Raw genomic sequence first — 18,099 nt, forward strand, 5'->3', positions numbered from 1 at the left:
GCGTTGCTTCTGCAGCAAACGAATGTCACGACGTGGACGTAATTAATCTTAGTTTTTAACTAATTACCTTTCTTTATTTCTTTTTTTTTCATCCCCCTCACTTGTCTCACTGGGTCGGGATTTGAAGGGGTAAAACGTGGAAAAACATTTTCTAAACCGTATTATTCTTTGTCGGTTTTTTTTTAATAATCCGAGAGAGCCCGCGGAGAGAAGGAAATTATATACTTTAATTATTTCTCTTTTTTTCTTTCCCACCGTCACTGCTACCGCCGATTTAATTAGTACGGTTAAAAAGAAAGGTTAACAGAAAAATAAAATGAAGCCCCTGCACACCACTTCTCACTGCAACCACCTCTACCATCACCACCACCACCACCATCACCAAGCCGGTGAACATGCGAGGTAAAAAGAGTAACAGGGGAAGTGATGATGTGGGGAAGAAGAGACTAAAGCGGTTTTAATGATTTTTTTCGCTGGGAAATTGTTAAAATTAAAATTAATTTTGTACAAAAAGAGAACGTATACAATAATAAAACGCGCTTAGAACTTTTTTCATTTCACCATCACCGGGCGCGTCGAGACACCTCTCTCCGACGGTTTGATGTGGCATCTGTGATATGGTAAAGTTTTAAAATTAAACAAACATTTTACGAACACGTCGTATATCATTTTTTTGTTACTTGTCCTTTTCCATCTTTTCTTATACATATATATTTAACGTGGTTATTTGTGTTTTTGTGATTCTGGTACGTTAAAAAAATATGCGGTCGTCAAATTTTTTCCTCTCCGATGGTTATTACTTATTATTGTTGTTATGAAATTACGACAGAAATGATTTAATTCATCATTCCGTAATAATTGCATCTAATATGTTTTATAACTGTTGAAAATATTTGTTAGCAATACTATATGAATTGAGTTCGATAAAAGTAACAGAATATAACAACCCAAAAAAAACTTTTTACTCGCTTTATGCGTATTGCGTAGGTAGGTATACAATAACTTTACACTTACAAAATGGCATATTGAAAAATAAATAATTTATGTTTAGGTAACAGAATAAACTTCACTTTAAGACACTTAATTTATGTCCTAATTTATGTGTACAAACAAAAACAATTTAATCGATCCGTTATATTAACGAGAACAACGCGAAGAAGAAAAATAATATCACATTTATTTTTTATACTTTAATAAGCTTAAAAGTTTTAATTAAGCACACCGGTTTTAAATAAACCATATATAACTATGTTTTAATGAGCATTTAAATTATGCAAATACAACAATATTATATCCCATGCGCAGACATTTTAAATGTAACGACATTTTAGGAAAAATTTTAAACGATCATAAAAATTAAAAAGCGTAAGAAAAGTTTTAAATAATATACTCACAAGTATACGAGACGCATTAAATATTATATTAAATATACTTTATTATGATATTTTTAAGATAACGAGGAAATCAACTTTGATGATTGCTTTTATTGATTTGAATTTCAAAAATATAATATAATAAATACATTTAATATTTATAAAAATTAATACTAATGGATCATTGTATAAAAGCATTCTAATTGCTGCATATAATATGACCTGCAGTGCTCTTTATAAGACTGCTATAATAATAATAAAAAATGTATTAATATAATATTCTGATTTTAATCCGTTAATGCACAAATCAAATAATCGACTCTATGAGATTTTTTTTTCTGTTCACACTGTGACGATTCCAATAATTTTAATGCGTTTTTTATGCTAATCGAAAAGTTTTGGACGTAAAAAAAAATAAATTCACCGGAAAAAGGTTTCAACTCTGTTATTTATATTTTATTTACCACTATTTTTTGGTTCAGTAGGATAATGGAGAGTGTTTTATATTTGTTTTTCCTGCGTAAACGAAGACGGACAAGTCCCAATAGACAGGATAGCCAAATATACATATATACAATATACATATAATATATATATTATATAATAGTATATATATGTACATCAGAAGTAAAAACAAAACAAAATAAAAAAATAAAAGCTCCCAGCTAAATTATAATAGCAATGCTAAAAAGGTTTTACATTCGGATTCCATTTAGGTTTTGGGCCGGTCGAGAATAAATCCATCTTTTTTCCCTGCCCAATAGACAGGTTACACGTATTCGCTATTACTGCCGGACAACTGGAAAATAGACTTAACGCTGCCGCCGCAGTCGCAGTCACTTTCTTTCTCTCATAGGGCATCTCTTGACGTTTTCAGACCGACTTACAAAACTTTGTTACTTTATATTATATATATATACGTTAGGTGGCACCACGCCACAGCAACGATGAAGGTAAAAAAACGTCCACACAGAAATCGGGAGTTGATAACTAATATTTATTTTGAGAATTATATATTACATAATAATGGTAGATATCTGTATATATTATATACAATATACATAATAATAATAATCTGACCACGGCGGCGTAAGGGTGGCGGTGGTTTGTCAGGGGGGGGGGAGGAAGAAGCCGACCGCGTTAATATTAAACTATTTTAATCTGAAGTCAGTGAACAACGAATAAAAAAAAACACTATAATATTATTATTATTATTATTAAAGCTTGGTGTAATCACAGTGGACGGAGCAGGGTGAACCAGGATTAAAAGCAATTTTTCCATCGTTGTCCTCAAAAGGAATAACAAAAGAGGGGTGTAGGGGTGTCAGCGACGGTGATGGTAGGCCCGGGGATGAAGTGTGCATGTGGTGGCGGTGGCGGAGGGTGAAGTGGAAATAAATTACTTTCTCGGCTTATTATTATACCATGCGTATATATATATAAATATATATTATATATAGACGGGCGGGACGGGACCGGTGAGGGTCACATGGAAAATTGGAAAAGGCGCGAGAAAACTTTAACTGCCATCCCTTTCCACCCCCTCCCCCTACTATATATATATTGGAGGGCCACCTTAATTAAATGGGTGGAGAGAGAGGAAGACGGGATGCTCGGGTCAACTGGCCAGGCTTATATTAAAACGACGGCAAAGGGCCACGGAGAGTCCGTTAATTATAAGCCTTTTATTATAACAAATCCCATCCCCGCGCGCCACTTCAACACCTCACGGAGGGGTTTTTGACGTTTAACATGGTTGGGATTAAAATCGGAGCTTTTGTTTTAGGTACAAAATAATTTTACAATTAGCCGCACGTCATAATGATTTTTATTACTTTGTGTATAATGTGATATATTCTCTGTTCCATCTTTTTCTCTGACTTTAATTTTTTTTTCAGACTACGAAATCTCCGAGATTTGAAAGCACTATCTTAGTATCTCAAACAAGATTTTGGACTGTATGGTAAAAGTATAATGAATCTGCTTTAGTCAAACGAAACATGGTTTGAACACGTATCTTAAAAATTAAGTGCACTCAAACGAACTATCACCGACGGCCGTCACTTATCCGAATTCGATTTAAAAGCGCTACTTTATTAATATACACTAATTAATTAAAATATTTCATTCATTTTTCGGTTTTAAAAATATACTGAGTCATGATATTTTACAGCTCGTCTTAGATTTTATTTGATATGCGATAAACCATGACCGTCGACCAAGGTACGAAATTATTAATTTACACGCGTATATATACACCCTTTTCAACTATTAACTTTTAGGTTTCCTTACCGTATATATATATAATATAAATTACTTTAACATCAATTAACCTAATTAGTATCATTGACGTACACGTTATGCTAGTGTAAATAGTTTGAAATTTTCCAATAAACATGGTTTTAATTGATTTATATAATTCCTATCTTTAACATTGACAATATGATGTATAAACGTGATTTAATCTTTTAAAATATGATTTACATAACTACTGTAACGGCTAAGTAACACTTCGATATTTTAGTATTAATGATTTGTTCGATACTTTGGAGTGTTATTCTCAACTATTTTCAGTGATAATAGTGTGTATCGAATGAAAATACGATTAGAGTACGATATACTTATGGTTACAAGTTTACAACGATCGAGTATTGACACCCGTCATGTTTTATTTATATAATCTCGAATGATCGCAATCATTGGCTAGTAAACCTGAATCGAACAGCAACGGGCGGAGAAAAACATTTAGACGTAATAGGTATATAAATATTTCTATCGCAGCAGTTGATATAATAATATTATATTGGCGAGGCAGCGGTTAATCGCGAGGCGTTTTTCAACAAATCGCGAAATGCGTGTGGCTCTGTTGAAACGCGCGTGCTGCATGCCCACCACGCCGTTTTAATTAAACCAGTGTCCTCCTATCATTGCGGTACTATGCCCCCCCCCTCTTAACTACTCACGCACATACATTTACCCAAATACACACACACACACATGTAAATATAAATATCACTGGTGCTGCTCGAAAACATCAAAACCGTATGAACAGGGTGTCCCGTGTAATTGTGGCGAATGATTAAACAGAGAAAAGTAACCTCCAGTTTCCCGTTACAACGAAAACCCTCACGAAAAGCGCTCGGGCGTTCCGTTAACGATGCAACTCATTAAGAAAGACTTGAGTCCCACCCCTGCCCACATACACCGCTCTATCCACAATCGACGACGTATTCCCTGAATTTCTCTTTTTCGACTAAAGGGGCGGTCGTGGGCGCGCTGCTATGTATAATTTAAATAAACCCCCCGCCGACCCCGTTTGCAGTATAGTTGTCTGCAGCAATAGCCTATCCCTTCGTTCGACCTATACCGCTCCCCTCACACTACGCCGTCAAAGCCGCCACCGCTATACACTCGTTTTAAAACAAACACATATATCTCCTAATTGGTTGCCAACTTTAATTGCTCACGGCCACTGCTGTACAGATAAGTAAACATTATGTACGGGTGGTGTACATACTACACACAACATAAAACGCTCCCTAAGTCCCCCGCATCATTAAAATTTTCCTTTATAATTGTGTTTCGTTATTTTTTTAGCCCGCCATTCACCCCTTACTACCGTATAGTCGCACTAACAATGTTTGCATTAAACTCGTACACGTATCCACGCACGCGCGGGCGTGTATACATTTGCACGTATAATTACGAGCGCGCGCGCACGAGCCTTTGAAAGGGAATGGGATACGAAATGGCGTTTTGACTTCATATATATATATATATATGTATATGTAGGCACAGGGTACTATATACCCCGGCCTATCCTTCCTTCGGCCGGTAAACAAGCAATATTCACCGGACTCGGGCGATATTATAATCAACGAGGTTTGCATCGTCTACCCTCCTACTGCTGTAGCAGCTACCTTTTCTTTCGCGTGTATAAATACCTGCGTGCGATTGCGGGTTGCCCATCGTAGAACAACGGAGCCACGAACAAACGGAACACGTAATTAAACTATTAATCGAAACTCGGTTCTGACGCAGATGAGAAAATAAGGAGAAGGGCGAGTGGGGGAGAGATCGCGTGCGTTGTGTAAGGGAGTCGAGTGACAGAGGACGAGACGAGGAGGAGATAAAGTGAATGAGTGAGAGAGAGAGAGAGAGAGAAACACACAAACACACACGCACGGGCGCGCGCTCACACACATACACACGAACTAACAATCAAACAAACTCAGAGAACTCCGTTGCTTAATATGCAAGTAATTAATTCCACAATAAACAGGCCTGAGCCGTTTTTGTCCGTTAATGAATTTTCTTGGACGAGTTAATTAGCGTCTTCAAAACACATGGCACAGCACAATGCTAAATAATAATAATAATAATAATAATAATAATAAAAGGTAATAATAATATGATATCCTATAGCATTTACTAAATTAATCGCAGCTATGTTAATTACGAACGCTTTACGAGACACGTATATATATATATATGATATTATATTATAGTCTATAATTTATAGATAAATAAATGATTTGAGTTCTGATTTTGGAGTGCATATATAGTTCGACGTCAGCGAGTACGGGGTACTATTTTTTCGTGTTCTACATAGTATGTACATGCTGATAGTAACAGTTTGCAGTGTTTAAACTTTCAAGTATAGATACTTGAAAGTTTAAACAAGATATGTGGTTGAATTCAAATTTTTGATATTTCTTTATTTATATGAATAATTATAATTTTTTATACCTTTTAAAATTCCTGGTCGTGCGCCATATCGCGAAGGGGAAAACAATGGTCAGATATATGTATATATGTTATATAGTTTTAATTATTTCAGTGTTTGATATGGAATCGGAACGCAAGTTTAAAACAATATAATATACAATTATTATAAAAATTAATATTATAGATACGCTTTTGCAGCAAAAGTCATTGAAAAATACCTTCGATTCAGCCGTTGTATAGGTATTACGTGCGAGTAAAATGAAAGATTATTAATTTTACGGCGCACTAAGTTTGTTTTGTTCACGTTGCGTATACAATTGAATACCTACCTACATTTAATTAACGTTAATCTGCAGAATTTATTGCAAGTTGATGTTATCAAGGACCGTACAAAGCCAATGCGTTGCACGCGTATAGTTTGAATAAAGTTTTTGTATACATATTAGTTAGGTATATTGTAATTACAAAAAATTGTATATCGATAAAACCTTTAATTTTCAGATTTTTTCATGATACAAATTATTGTTTTTTTTTTTTTAAAGTTATAATACCTATAATTACATAGATGGTTGGTATATTTTTCTAAGGTTTCTAATTTGGATGTACAAATACGTTATACGTTTTGATAATCTGCCGCAATGAGGTTAAGTGCGCTGCACTCAAAAAGTGCATATCGCTGCTAGATTCAAACTATGTGAACTATACTTACTCCGTGGTTAAATCGAATTTGTGTCTAAGACAATGAGGCGTTGTGAGTATAGGTTGACAATGATTGGTCGATATTACACAATGTTTGGCAAAGTTAAGTTGGCTATTTGTCAAAAAACAACAATGGTTTATAAATTCCTTGGGGTCTAACGTTTTTCTGGACACCGTCTCTCGTTTGGGTTCCTATTCTTTGCCCCCTAGAGTCGCAATGTGCTATAACAGGCGTATACCAAACATACACGCACGCTCACATATACATATATATCCACGTGATCGGAACTCCACCACAATACGAGACGAAACAAAAACATTATGACTTACGAGCTTAATAGCCGAAGTCAGCTTTTACACGAAAAAACGTTTTGTGGGCCGACAGTTATAAGGTTATTTGTCATTCGGAAGGTGTGTCCGAGCACGCTGTCAGTTTAGAGCAGAGAGGAACGCCCGACCTTCTTTGCTCTGCCTATAATCCATTCAACGGGGTATTCCCCGGGGTGTCATCCGCTTTCTAAAAACTCGATTTTTCAAAAAAAAAAAAAAAAACTCCCAAAGAAAACAGTAGAAGTTTGCAGAAAACGGACATATCCCTAAGGATAATTCGATACATATATCTATATAATATAAGGGTCCGAGTGAGTGGCACACTGTGTTCAATTCCGCTTATTGCCTTCTAATGCTCGCGCATCGATTTAAACGTCGCCCGTAGGCCATAATAACGTAATAGCATTACGACCGTATATAAAAATGGACGCGTGTTGTTGCCGGATTATTATTAACTTAGCGAGATCGATTTATTTCCACCAGACTGCGCATCGCGCCGTGAATAGAAAATTGAATCGGTCGCGCGTCCTCGAAAATTCCCTCAGAATCGAAGCAGTATTGTTGGCTACGTGTCGAAATGCAAATATTCCAGCAATGTTTTGTTTTTGTTTTTTTGTTTTTACAATTATTTTAAATACAGGATTAATATTTGAATCGCAATGACATGTATTAAATCACATGTGCACGTGTACTAAAAACAAATAATATGCGTACATAACCTATATACTCGAATGTTCGCGCACGAGTCCGTTTGATCATTTTGCAAAACGATATTATTTATGATTATTCAGTTTTATATGTAGAAATTTCGAATTTTCATAGAACCACCGAATAAAAGACGCCACCGGCGATCGAGGTCATAGCGTTTATAGATCTATTAAAAAAGTTGTTACCACATCCCCACTAGCCAACATATTATATATAATGTGTATGTATATATACCATTTCATCAATCCAAATAATCCTGAACAAATATCTTTTCATCTTTATCAACGTTTACTTGCGAAAATGTACAAACGGGCGCACATGATTAACGGGGTGGCATGTAAGAAATACGAGTAAATATTGTTCGACGCACGCAGACCCCGGATGAGTATATAATATATATACACACACATATATATATATATATATAGGGATAAATTGGTTTGGCTGTCGTCTGTTTGGTTAACTCGAGAAAACTATTCAATTCCCGGTGTAGCTATATTAATAAACGGAATAAAATATACTGTGTGCCTTTGAAAACACATCAGAACCTATAATACATTAATCGTTTTCGATCGCATTTTACTTTAACGTATATTCATTTCTGTTTAAACAATCAAATATTACCAATGGAAATAGATATAGGTACTTTTGTGAACTCTGATACAAAAAATCATTTTTATATTTAAACGTATACGTACGATTTGAGTGATGGTATACAAAAATTTCATCACGAAGGCTTTTAATTATTTTTAAACTTAAACTCGATTAACGACACAAATTATTTCTAACGATACGACTTTTTAGCACGTCATAATAATACAATGCTTATAGTTTAGACTTTAGATATAAGATGAGTGTATTGAAAATAAAAATTCTACACGTAACGTCAACAAAAGAAAACACAAATAAAATGCGTTAACAGAAAAAAAACTTAAAGATCAAACTTACAGTTATATAATACACTTAAATCTCCTTATGTGTCGAGAAAAAAACATTCAATTGTTAATAAATATAGTGTTTAACGTTTCAAAATACATCGTTTACGTCAGAGTGACATTTATATGCTAATGCGGTATTGTTCAGAAAAATTAAAACAAATCTGGTTATCTGATTATCGTAGTGTAACCTCAACTAATTATATATACAGTATACTTATTATACTATACTAGGTATATTAAGTATACATATATATATATATATTATATTCTATGGGAATCATGAGCATTTTCGACCAACGTTCACATTTGTTATTGAAGAAACATTCTTCGGTTTAAGGATTTTTATAAATAAATGTAAATATTTTTCCAATAAGACATAAACAACAGAGATATTTTTCTCTCATATTTATTATTATTATATGCAATATACATATACCTATATATATAAATAATGATATCCAGAAATGACTTTTGGATGGATTGTGGGGGACTTCATCCCCGCTGTTTATGCACACGTTCATACAATATATTATTACTATAATACTCCTCTAGTCCTCTCATAAGTATTATATAATATACATTTATATATTGTAAGGAGACCTTTAAGACCAGAAAGAACACGCGTATATCGTCATCGCCGTCGTCTATGAGATGGAAGAATATTAAATGTGTACGGAACGCGGCGGATACAACCGTTTCTTGCATATAGAACCAATTTAATATCGAGGGATTTTCAATATTCGTTTATACCGGGGCCGGACGTCGTCGGTTTACAGACGCGTTTGAAGCGGAGACGACTTTTGGTTTTGACAGATGAGAGACATTTTTCTAATACACTCAACACGCGTAGTGTTATATATAAATATATAATAATATATATATATACACATATATAGGTAGTAGTGTAATATAGTATAGTAATAATACTATAATAGTGCAGTATATTGGTTATAACTTGTATTTTTATATAAATTACAAGAAGTGTATATGTGTGTGTGTGTGTGTGTGTGTGTATGTTATTGCGGATTCTATATATACGCCACATACCCCGCTCCCCTAAGACCGTCGACACGAAGTGTAACTAATAATTTCGTAGTCGGAACACTAAATAGGTGTACCCAAAATCCCGTAGGTTGTAAATCCAAGAGTGGGGGGAGAAAAATAAGAGAAGAACTACAACGGGGGCGGAAAAAAACTTTGGAGAGAGCTCATATTATATAGCACGTATATATACGTATTTATTTGGACGACTCCAAGGGTTTGGTATATGGTGTGGTGGGAGGAGGGTCGGGTTCCGATCGGGAATTCGCGTATACATGTTAGGACGCAAAACAAAGGGTTATGTATTGTTACACACATATTCAATTTGGAAAATGGTCGCCTAAGGAATAACCCGTCGTTTTTTCTTCATCTCCCTCTCCAGGGTCAAAACGGTCGGTTTTCATTTCCGCGCATTTTCTACTCTTCGTCGCGCACGATTTATTTAACACCCGTATTCCTAACGTCGGATGCATTATGGAACAGAAATGTTCCATTTTCTTTCTTTACGAGTGACACGCGACTATAATACTACACTGTATCAACACTATATTGCTACCATATATATAATATTATATATATATATATATACAATATGTACATTGTACACACAATAAATATACGTATATATCTGTTCGACTGGGGCGGGGTTTGATTTTTAATATTCACGTGTGACTTACCGTTTTCTACAATGTTCAACATCCTCGTATCAGTTGGACAGTTTACAACGGTGTTTTTTCTATGGACATCCTTCCTGGGCGTCCATTATTGTAGCAGTCCATCTGAAACGGTTAAAAATATACTAAATGTTAGTCACAACGTTCAGTTAATGATGATGAAAAAAAAAATCATAAATTATTATAAATTTGTACATTGTCTTATTGATTGCTTACAAATGTAGAGTAATAATAATATACAGTATCCATAATTATAAGACGATAAAAAAACACATAATATAGTAGGTTAGGAAGTATACCTATGTAAGTATACTAATACACTAAAAATTCGTACGCGAACCAATTCTTTATATCGCGAGAATATATTATTATTAAACGTCGTGTTAAATCTCGGGATTTTTTTTTTTCAACATTTCGTCGAGAACGTGCCGATAATCACGAAGTTCTTTTTCCAACTTCTAAATAATCAAAGAAATCCTGGGGCTAAAAAAAAGAAGTTTTTACAGTAATTCCCTATGCAGAACTCGTATTAAGGTTAAATTGTCCACCTGTTTCGCCGACGAAAAAAAATAAAAAAGACCAATATTATTCTCCTTCCCGGCAGCAATTTTTCCCCCATACGTTCGTGTACATGTCTGCGCAAGCGCGTGTGTGCGCGCGAGTGTGTGTGTGTGTGTTAGCAATATAATGAACGCATTTTATTTCAACAAAAAGGCACGTCTCGATGGTACACTCAATCAACTCCAATTCACCACCACCGACGGGCGTCGGTATTTCCTCGACCGTCCCCTGCACCGCCGCTGATTGCGAACTGAACACTCGTTTGCTTCATTTGCCTTTACATAAAACCTAACCGCATTATAATCACGTATGCGCGTGCTCTTCACTACCATCACTGCTAAACTATAGTTATATACGGCGGGAAAAAAATTCAAATATATTTTTTCTTTAAAACTTACCCACACACATATTATATGTATAAAACGCATATATACATTGGTTCGTACATCTGGTATGTAGACAACACGTCATATAGGTATGGGCGCGCGCGCGTGTAAATACGTTTATACAGAAAAAAAAATCTCGATTTTTAAGAACGACTAATGAAAGAAAACCTTTTCACGGTCTGTTCGGTGCACGCTCCCTTTGCGATGGATTCGACCGCCACCCTTTGTCGGTTATTATAATATTACAAAAATATTCACCAAACGCGCATACGCTTATGAGCGCGATATCTAAACCAGTGTTCGAAACGTATTCGATAGTTGTACTTGTATATCATATAATAATAATATGTAATGATGACGACAACAACAACAACAACGTCGACGACGACGACAATGATACAAATAAAAATCTAGATGGGTGACCATTGTGAGGGGACGAGTGGAAGGATAGAGTGCTGCAGCTGATGGTTTATCCACGGTCTCCTGAACCCAATCAACAGTCCCTTTTCGGCGGAAGCGAAGGGCAATCGTTTCATTACGGTTCATTGTCGACGGTGGCGGCAGCCGATAGGCAATCGTCACAATTAGGTCGTCCTTTGAGAAACGTGTTTTTACCCGCTCCGTCTCAATCAGTAGAGAATTTATATAAAACGCGGTACCCCTCATCCCCATTCTACCTCCAACAATATGTGAATTCTATGTGAATTTTCAATGTTCAACCTTTTTTCTTCCTTCTCTACGTTATCAAACACATCATTCTAGTAGACTATAACGACATATATATATATTATAGTATACATACCTACCTATATACCTATCCATGTATTCGTCTTCACAAACTTAACGTGGATGTAAACACGTGAACAGAATGTTTTCTATTCAAATTGTCTATTTTGTTTAACTGTAATGAGTTTTTTTATGTATTTTTTTGAATTTAAAACTGACAGTGAATTACTACCGGAAAAATTATAATTTTGCTTATATTACACAATATCGTTTTGTTTACTTAGATTACAGTGTTTTAAAACGTTCGAATGGTTATTATAAAATCGGTTTGATAAAAAATATGTCTTATTCAAATTTATCGGGATACGTATTTTCACCTTTAATTTATTTAAAAAAAAAATGTATTCTGTATACTGATCGTGATAAACTATTAAATATAGTACTTAGTATTAATTTAAAATGAAACGAAAACGTTTCATATATAAATTGTATAATATGAAGTATTTCATTTTTTAAATTTAATCTACGGTTTTTATTTAATGGATCTTGCCAGTTACCAAAAACAAAAAAAAAACTCTTAATGTAATGAGAACTAAGTTTTGATTGTTATGCGGTAGGATTTATAAAATGTAATTACTTAGATCCTATAAAAGTAAAATTGTTGAAAAGGTAAAATTACTTCGAACTTATTTATAAAAAAAACCACTTTAGTGTTTTGTGGGTAGTTTAATTGAATTGAATTTAGAACAAAATTAAATTTGAAAAATAAATATTTGTAAATGGTATTTATTATTATTATTATTTTTTTTTTTGTTAGCGATCGTGTTTGCATTATGTTTTCAGTTTTCGTGGTTTAATTAATTATCTCAATTCTAAATAAGCATAGCACTATAGAATAAACTTTAATGTTTTTAAATTTTTTAATAGGCACCAAAAACCTTAGCGGAATGGAATAGTGTTCATTTTTATCGTATAGAAACATTAAAATAGTTTCAATGTAAATACACTACTTGTGATAAATGAGTTCGTTTCCGATTTAGGCGCATTTATAAATATAAAAAATAAATATGCATCGTCATTAACATCCGGGCTCACTAAATTAATCTAATGGGTTTTTATTTATTAATTTTTTTTTTTTTAGAAGCACAATAGCTAGCCGTCCACTGCTTGAAAACGGTAAACAGATGGTATAGAATAAAGTTAAAATCCGTCTGCGCGTTTTATGCGTAACGCAAAAGGAAATTGCGGGAAATAATTAAACGGAACGTGAGATTGCGAATAAGTTAGAAAATGACGGAACAAATATTTCAATTAACAAGCACCGTCGTATATGGACGTGTATAGGCATTTGAATTGAATTAAATCCGTTTGAAAACGCAGACTTTCATAAATGACTCCTAATTATCGTGTTAAAATCACGTATCTATGGGGTAGGTTTGAATAAATCACTAGCAGTCCACCGTATAACAATCGGGCTTAACCAACAGCAATCAAGAAATGAAATGAAATTAGTTTAGCGTTTAAGAAACCAATTTCCCCGTTTCTGGTCCTAGAATATTCGGTACAGGCGCACAATGCACATATATTATATACTATATATATAGTATAGGTTGACGGTTGTTTAATTTTGGAAATTACTAAACAAACATAAACGGCACAATGGATAAAATTGATGTATCATTCGTTTAATGAATAACAGAAAAAAACGGACTCCCTAAAGCACAGTAATAATTTTGATGAAAGCACCGCCACTGCCGACACACCGCGGCAACTCCCCTCCACAACCACCAACCAGTCGATTTTGAACAATCCGAAAAAAAGCCATTAGGTTTTTAAAAGTTAATGAAATGTTTATAATTAAACATTACATAGTTGTGTTAGGTGTTCAACAGCAATGGCGCCGGGTTTCCTCGATTAATTTAAAAAAATAATAATAATGGAATTGGATTTCCCTCACTGCTCCGCCATCCACTATAACTCATTTTTTTAATGAATTTTATAGTGACGTACACATTGGCCGCTGTGATGTTTAAATTTCGCTGACTGTTATTAATTCTGTTCAAGGCTCATCGATCTGATAGAACCTTTATATTAATATGGGATTTAAAAAAAAGAGGAAATGGAATAGAAGCTCGTCGGAACTAACTGGGGAAAACCGGAAATTAGCGACGGAAACGCCGTTGGGTACCGACTATGCAAAAAAGGGCGGAATTCGTTATGTATATATGAACGTATGTACATATGTAGGTACGTTTAAGTGTGCTAATGTGTAGAGTGTGTACTGTATACTATAATATGTATGCGTGGTATTATTGGTACATACATAATATACCAATAATACCAATCAAATATTACAAAAACTCGTGTTTATTTTTATTGGAATTTATAGTGTCTATTAATAGAATATTTATTATAAGTATTTATTTCTTTTAAATAAATATTTCTGAGGCTTATGAAAGTATAATTATAATACATTCGTGTCTATGACTAAAGCAGTGTGCACTGTTACATTGCATGTTTCATTTTTTTGTGAGTTTAGTGAGTTGAAATAATAATATATAACTACATAAGATTGACGTTTCAAATATATATTTAAACTAATCAAAATTGTTTGTTTAAAAGATAAAATGAACAATGTTTGTCTTCTGCTGGATATAGATATTGATAATAAACCATGTGTAAAAATAATAACACAACTCGCGAACGAAGAAAAAAAATAATTAGATCAAAATAGTACCAAATTTTCTACGATAAATCATCCATCACCACTAACTTTTAATATAACCTATGATTGATGGTGACAAAATAAAAACTCATTTTTCGAAAAACATTATATTAAGGTTTTACGTAATAAAAGTAATTGAGGCCAAACAAAATAGTCGGAAAACTTGGCCAATTTGTTTAAGTGTTTTCCTCGCAGTACTGTAATATATATATATACATAAAACATATACTTATGTTTCTATATACACGGTATTACACAGAAGTAGTATATATGCATTAATACTATTTTAAAGACGATTTTGGGTATACACTGAAAGGAAATTTATCAACGCTATGGAAATGATTACGTTCGTATCATCAGCGGCAGAGCAACGGACTTTCAGCGACCGAATGCAAAGGGCCAAAGGATATTGATGTTTTTATTTATTTATTTTATTTTTATATTTCTATCGCACAAGCGTATATTTAGGTACACGGTTAATTGAATTCAAAATTAGTCGACACACTATCGGTAATTTGAAAAAAAAATTTAATTACTCTATACTCACTTAAAGCTTTTATGTATATATATATATATATATATATTAATGAGTTTAGCACGAGCAGGATACACGAACGGCCCTACGCGTTGGTTGATGATGGCGCGGTGCCGGGAGGGGAGGGAACAATGAATATTGCACAGGATTATTGGTAATCCCACTAAAAGCGTCAGTTTGATCAAATTTATGCTGTCCCGCTCGCGCGTCCAATTCACAATTAGCCGACACACGTTTCGCGCGCGCCACCCGCTAACCACCCCCGCACATCGCCTCGCACGTATACGCGCGCAGTTCTCCCGTGGTCCGGGTGGCGGAAGATCTCATTCGTCGTAAAAGCTTTTGCCGGGCGGAAAACCCATTCGTATTGTTCATTAGCGTTGATGAAAATAGCTTTTCCACCGAGGCAATCAATCCAAAAGAGAGCGAAAGACATAGCGAGCGAACGCGTGTGTGCGAGTGTATGTGTGAACGGATAGAAAGAGACTGTTGAGGGGGGAGTGTATTGATTCTCCTAGCCCCCAGAATTAATTTGTAGAGTGGTTTGCGGTTTTTTTCCTTCCCCTAACCCGCCTCTTCACAGAAGTTGTACGCTACGACCGCTCGTGTATGTGTATGTGTGTGTGTGTGTGGGTGTGTGTGTGTGCACACGAACGTCGTTCCCCTTAAACGATATTGCCGCCGGTTCCATTTATTTATGAGCCCGATCTCTAAAGTCTAAAACAGTGTATATAATATATAAATATATATGTGTGTGTGTCGTGGGGAGGCGGCGACGGCGGGAGATAAGTCTGTAGGATACTGTGCGCGGAGACGCTTCTAAAAAGAATAACACGGGTTTTCCACTTTGGCATTGTGTTAATGCGCCGTCCGCTGCACACACAAAATGCGAAATGCATTAGAAAAACTCTCTTCCGTCCCGTCCTCGGATCGTCCATCTGTCTGTCTGTATTTCTCTCTCTCCGTTTCTTATGCGGCACTCTCCACACCGCCGTTGTCGCCTCGTCGTCTATCTCGCTTTCCTCTATACCACCGCTCGCCCCGGTTTACTCAGTGCGCGCGCGACGTCGTCCCTGTCACATTCAATACTCTCGAATTCCGTTAAAAGATTCCATTTACTTTTATAGTTAATGCCTCTCTCTTGTTCTGTGTTTATCTTTCACCCCGCCTGCCCGCTACCGCCACCGTTATTCGGTCTCCCCTTCGTTTTATTACCTCCGATACATTAGTTTAGCGTCATTACGCAAATTCCGATGCCCGAAAGCTTTTTAAAAGCTTCGTGTTTTCGTTCGGGTTTCCTAAGAAGACAACTATATACACTTCTGCAGCTGCGGAAACAGTGGCGCGGACATTGTGCGAAAAGTGTGGGGGACGACTCCGGTGAAAAAAGAACCTTTTCAAGTTTAGCCAATCCAATCGGATTCGATTTTGATTTCCCGTGTCTTTAGTGCCCAAGACCGAAAGCTTTTGGGAAGTAGTAAAAATATTTTTAGTACGCACGTTCCTGTATATATGTATTATGTATATATTATATTATAAAAGAATGCTTGAAATGAAAAAAAGTACAATACCAATGGTGTATTTATATTTTCACGCTTCTTTTTTTGAATGGCTATAAATATAAATGTATAGATGGTATAAAGTGAGCCCGTGTGTTTTCTATTATAAGTGCTTGAACATTATTTATATGCTCAATTCATTCATGTATAAGTAGACGGATTTCGAAATTATAATACTGTACCAATCGATAGTAATATTATACAAGTAGAAAATATATTTTCATCATTTATACTTAGCAGTCTTATCGATAGATATTATTAAGTTATATACTCCCAAAATTACAAAGGATCAAGACCTAAGAAACATTGATATATATAATTGGTTATTATGACTATATACATCACACCATATTATGTCAGTATTGTATATCATAAATGTATTCGATTTTAAAAAATTAAATCATTCTTGGCAATCAAGCGTCTAGAACTCTACTAGACTGTATATAAATGAAATATGAACATTGTAGAATACCATATTATACGCAAGTTGCGATGAGTAAAAGCGATGAAAAAAAAAAATAAACATTATATTCACGTCCTAATGCGTTATAAATTATCTGCAATGCCGATTTATTTTATACGCCTAGCTAAAAGAAAACAATAGACGATGTCACTACAGTGAGTTATTACGAAGTTATGGAACAGCGCGTGGAATAAAATGTTGTACTTATTTAATCGATTGTAAAAAAGCACGATTTTTAATGACTGTTTAAAACGTTTAATGTTCTCGCAAGCGAGTTAACAACATAATAAAATATATATATTAATTCAATTCATTGGCTATATCTACATAAAAAATAATAAAAACATGTCGATATCAAACACTTGTCATTCGTTAATTAAACGCGAGTGAGAAACTACGAAAAATTAGAACTTTACATAATAATATTATTTAATATATTATTGCATACGATATGTATAATACGGTAATTACGATCGAGGGACTCGTAGGATGGTCGCGAAGCAATTGTGGTGATGATTGTACACATTTCTGCAATGGTTTGTGTACGTTGCGACGTATCTAGGTATTCAAAAATTTGAGCAGTTTTTGAAATACAAGTTCTAAAGGTAAAAATTACCTGCCAACTGCAGTCAGTAGCGTGCGCAGGATTTTAG

General features: G+C 34.7%; 1 protein-coding gene across 5 annotated transcripts in view; it reads right to left on the bottom strand.

The window, feature by feature from the left end:
* Positions 1-18,099, bottom strand: part of LOC114131605 (LIM/homeobox protein Lhx2-like) — a 94,726-nt gene that overhangs the window by 12,050 nt on the left and 64,577 nt on the right. For all 5 annotated transcript variants that reach the window (XM_050199240.1, XM_050199243.1, XM_050199242.1 and 2 more), the window contains one exon: positions 10,495-10,596. In XM_050199240.1, coding sequence (XP_050055197.1) covers positions 10,495-10,516 — 22 coding nt within the window. In that variant the 5' untranslated portion in view covers positions 10,517-10,596. The remainder of the gene's footprint in view (positions 1-10,494; positions 10,597-18,099) is intronic.

Source organism: Aphis gossypii, chromosome 2 (genome assembly GCF_020184175.1).
Source record: "Aphis gossypii isolate Hap1 chromosome 2, ASM2018417v2, whole genome shotgun sequence".
In the NCBI taxonomy this organism is placed as follows: domain Eukaryota; kingdom Metazoa; phylum Arthropoda; class Insecta; order Hemiptera; family Aphididae; genus Aphis; species Aphis gossypii.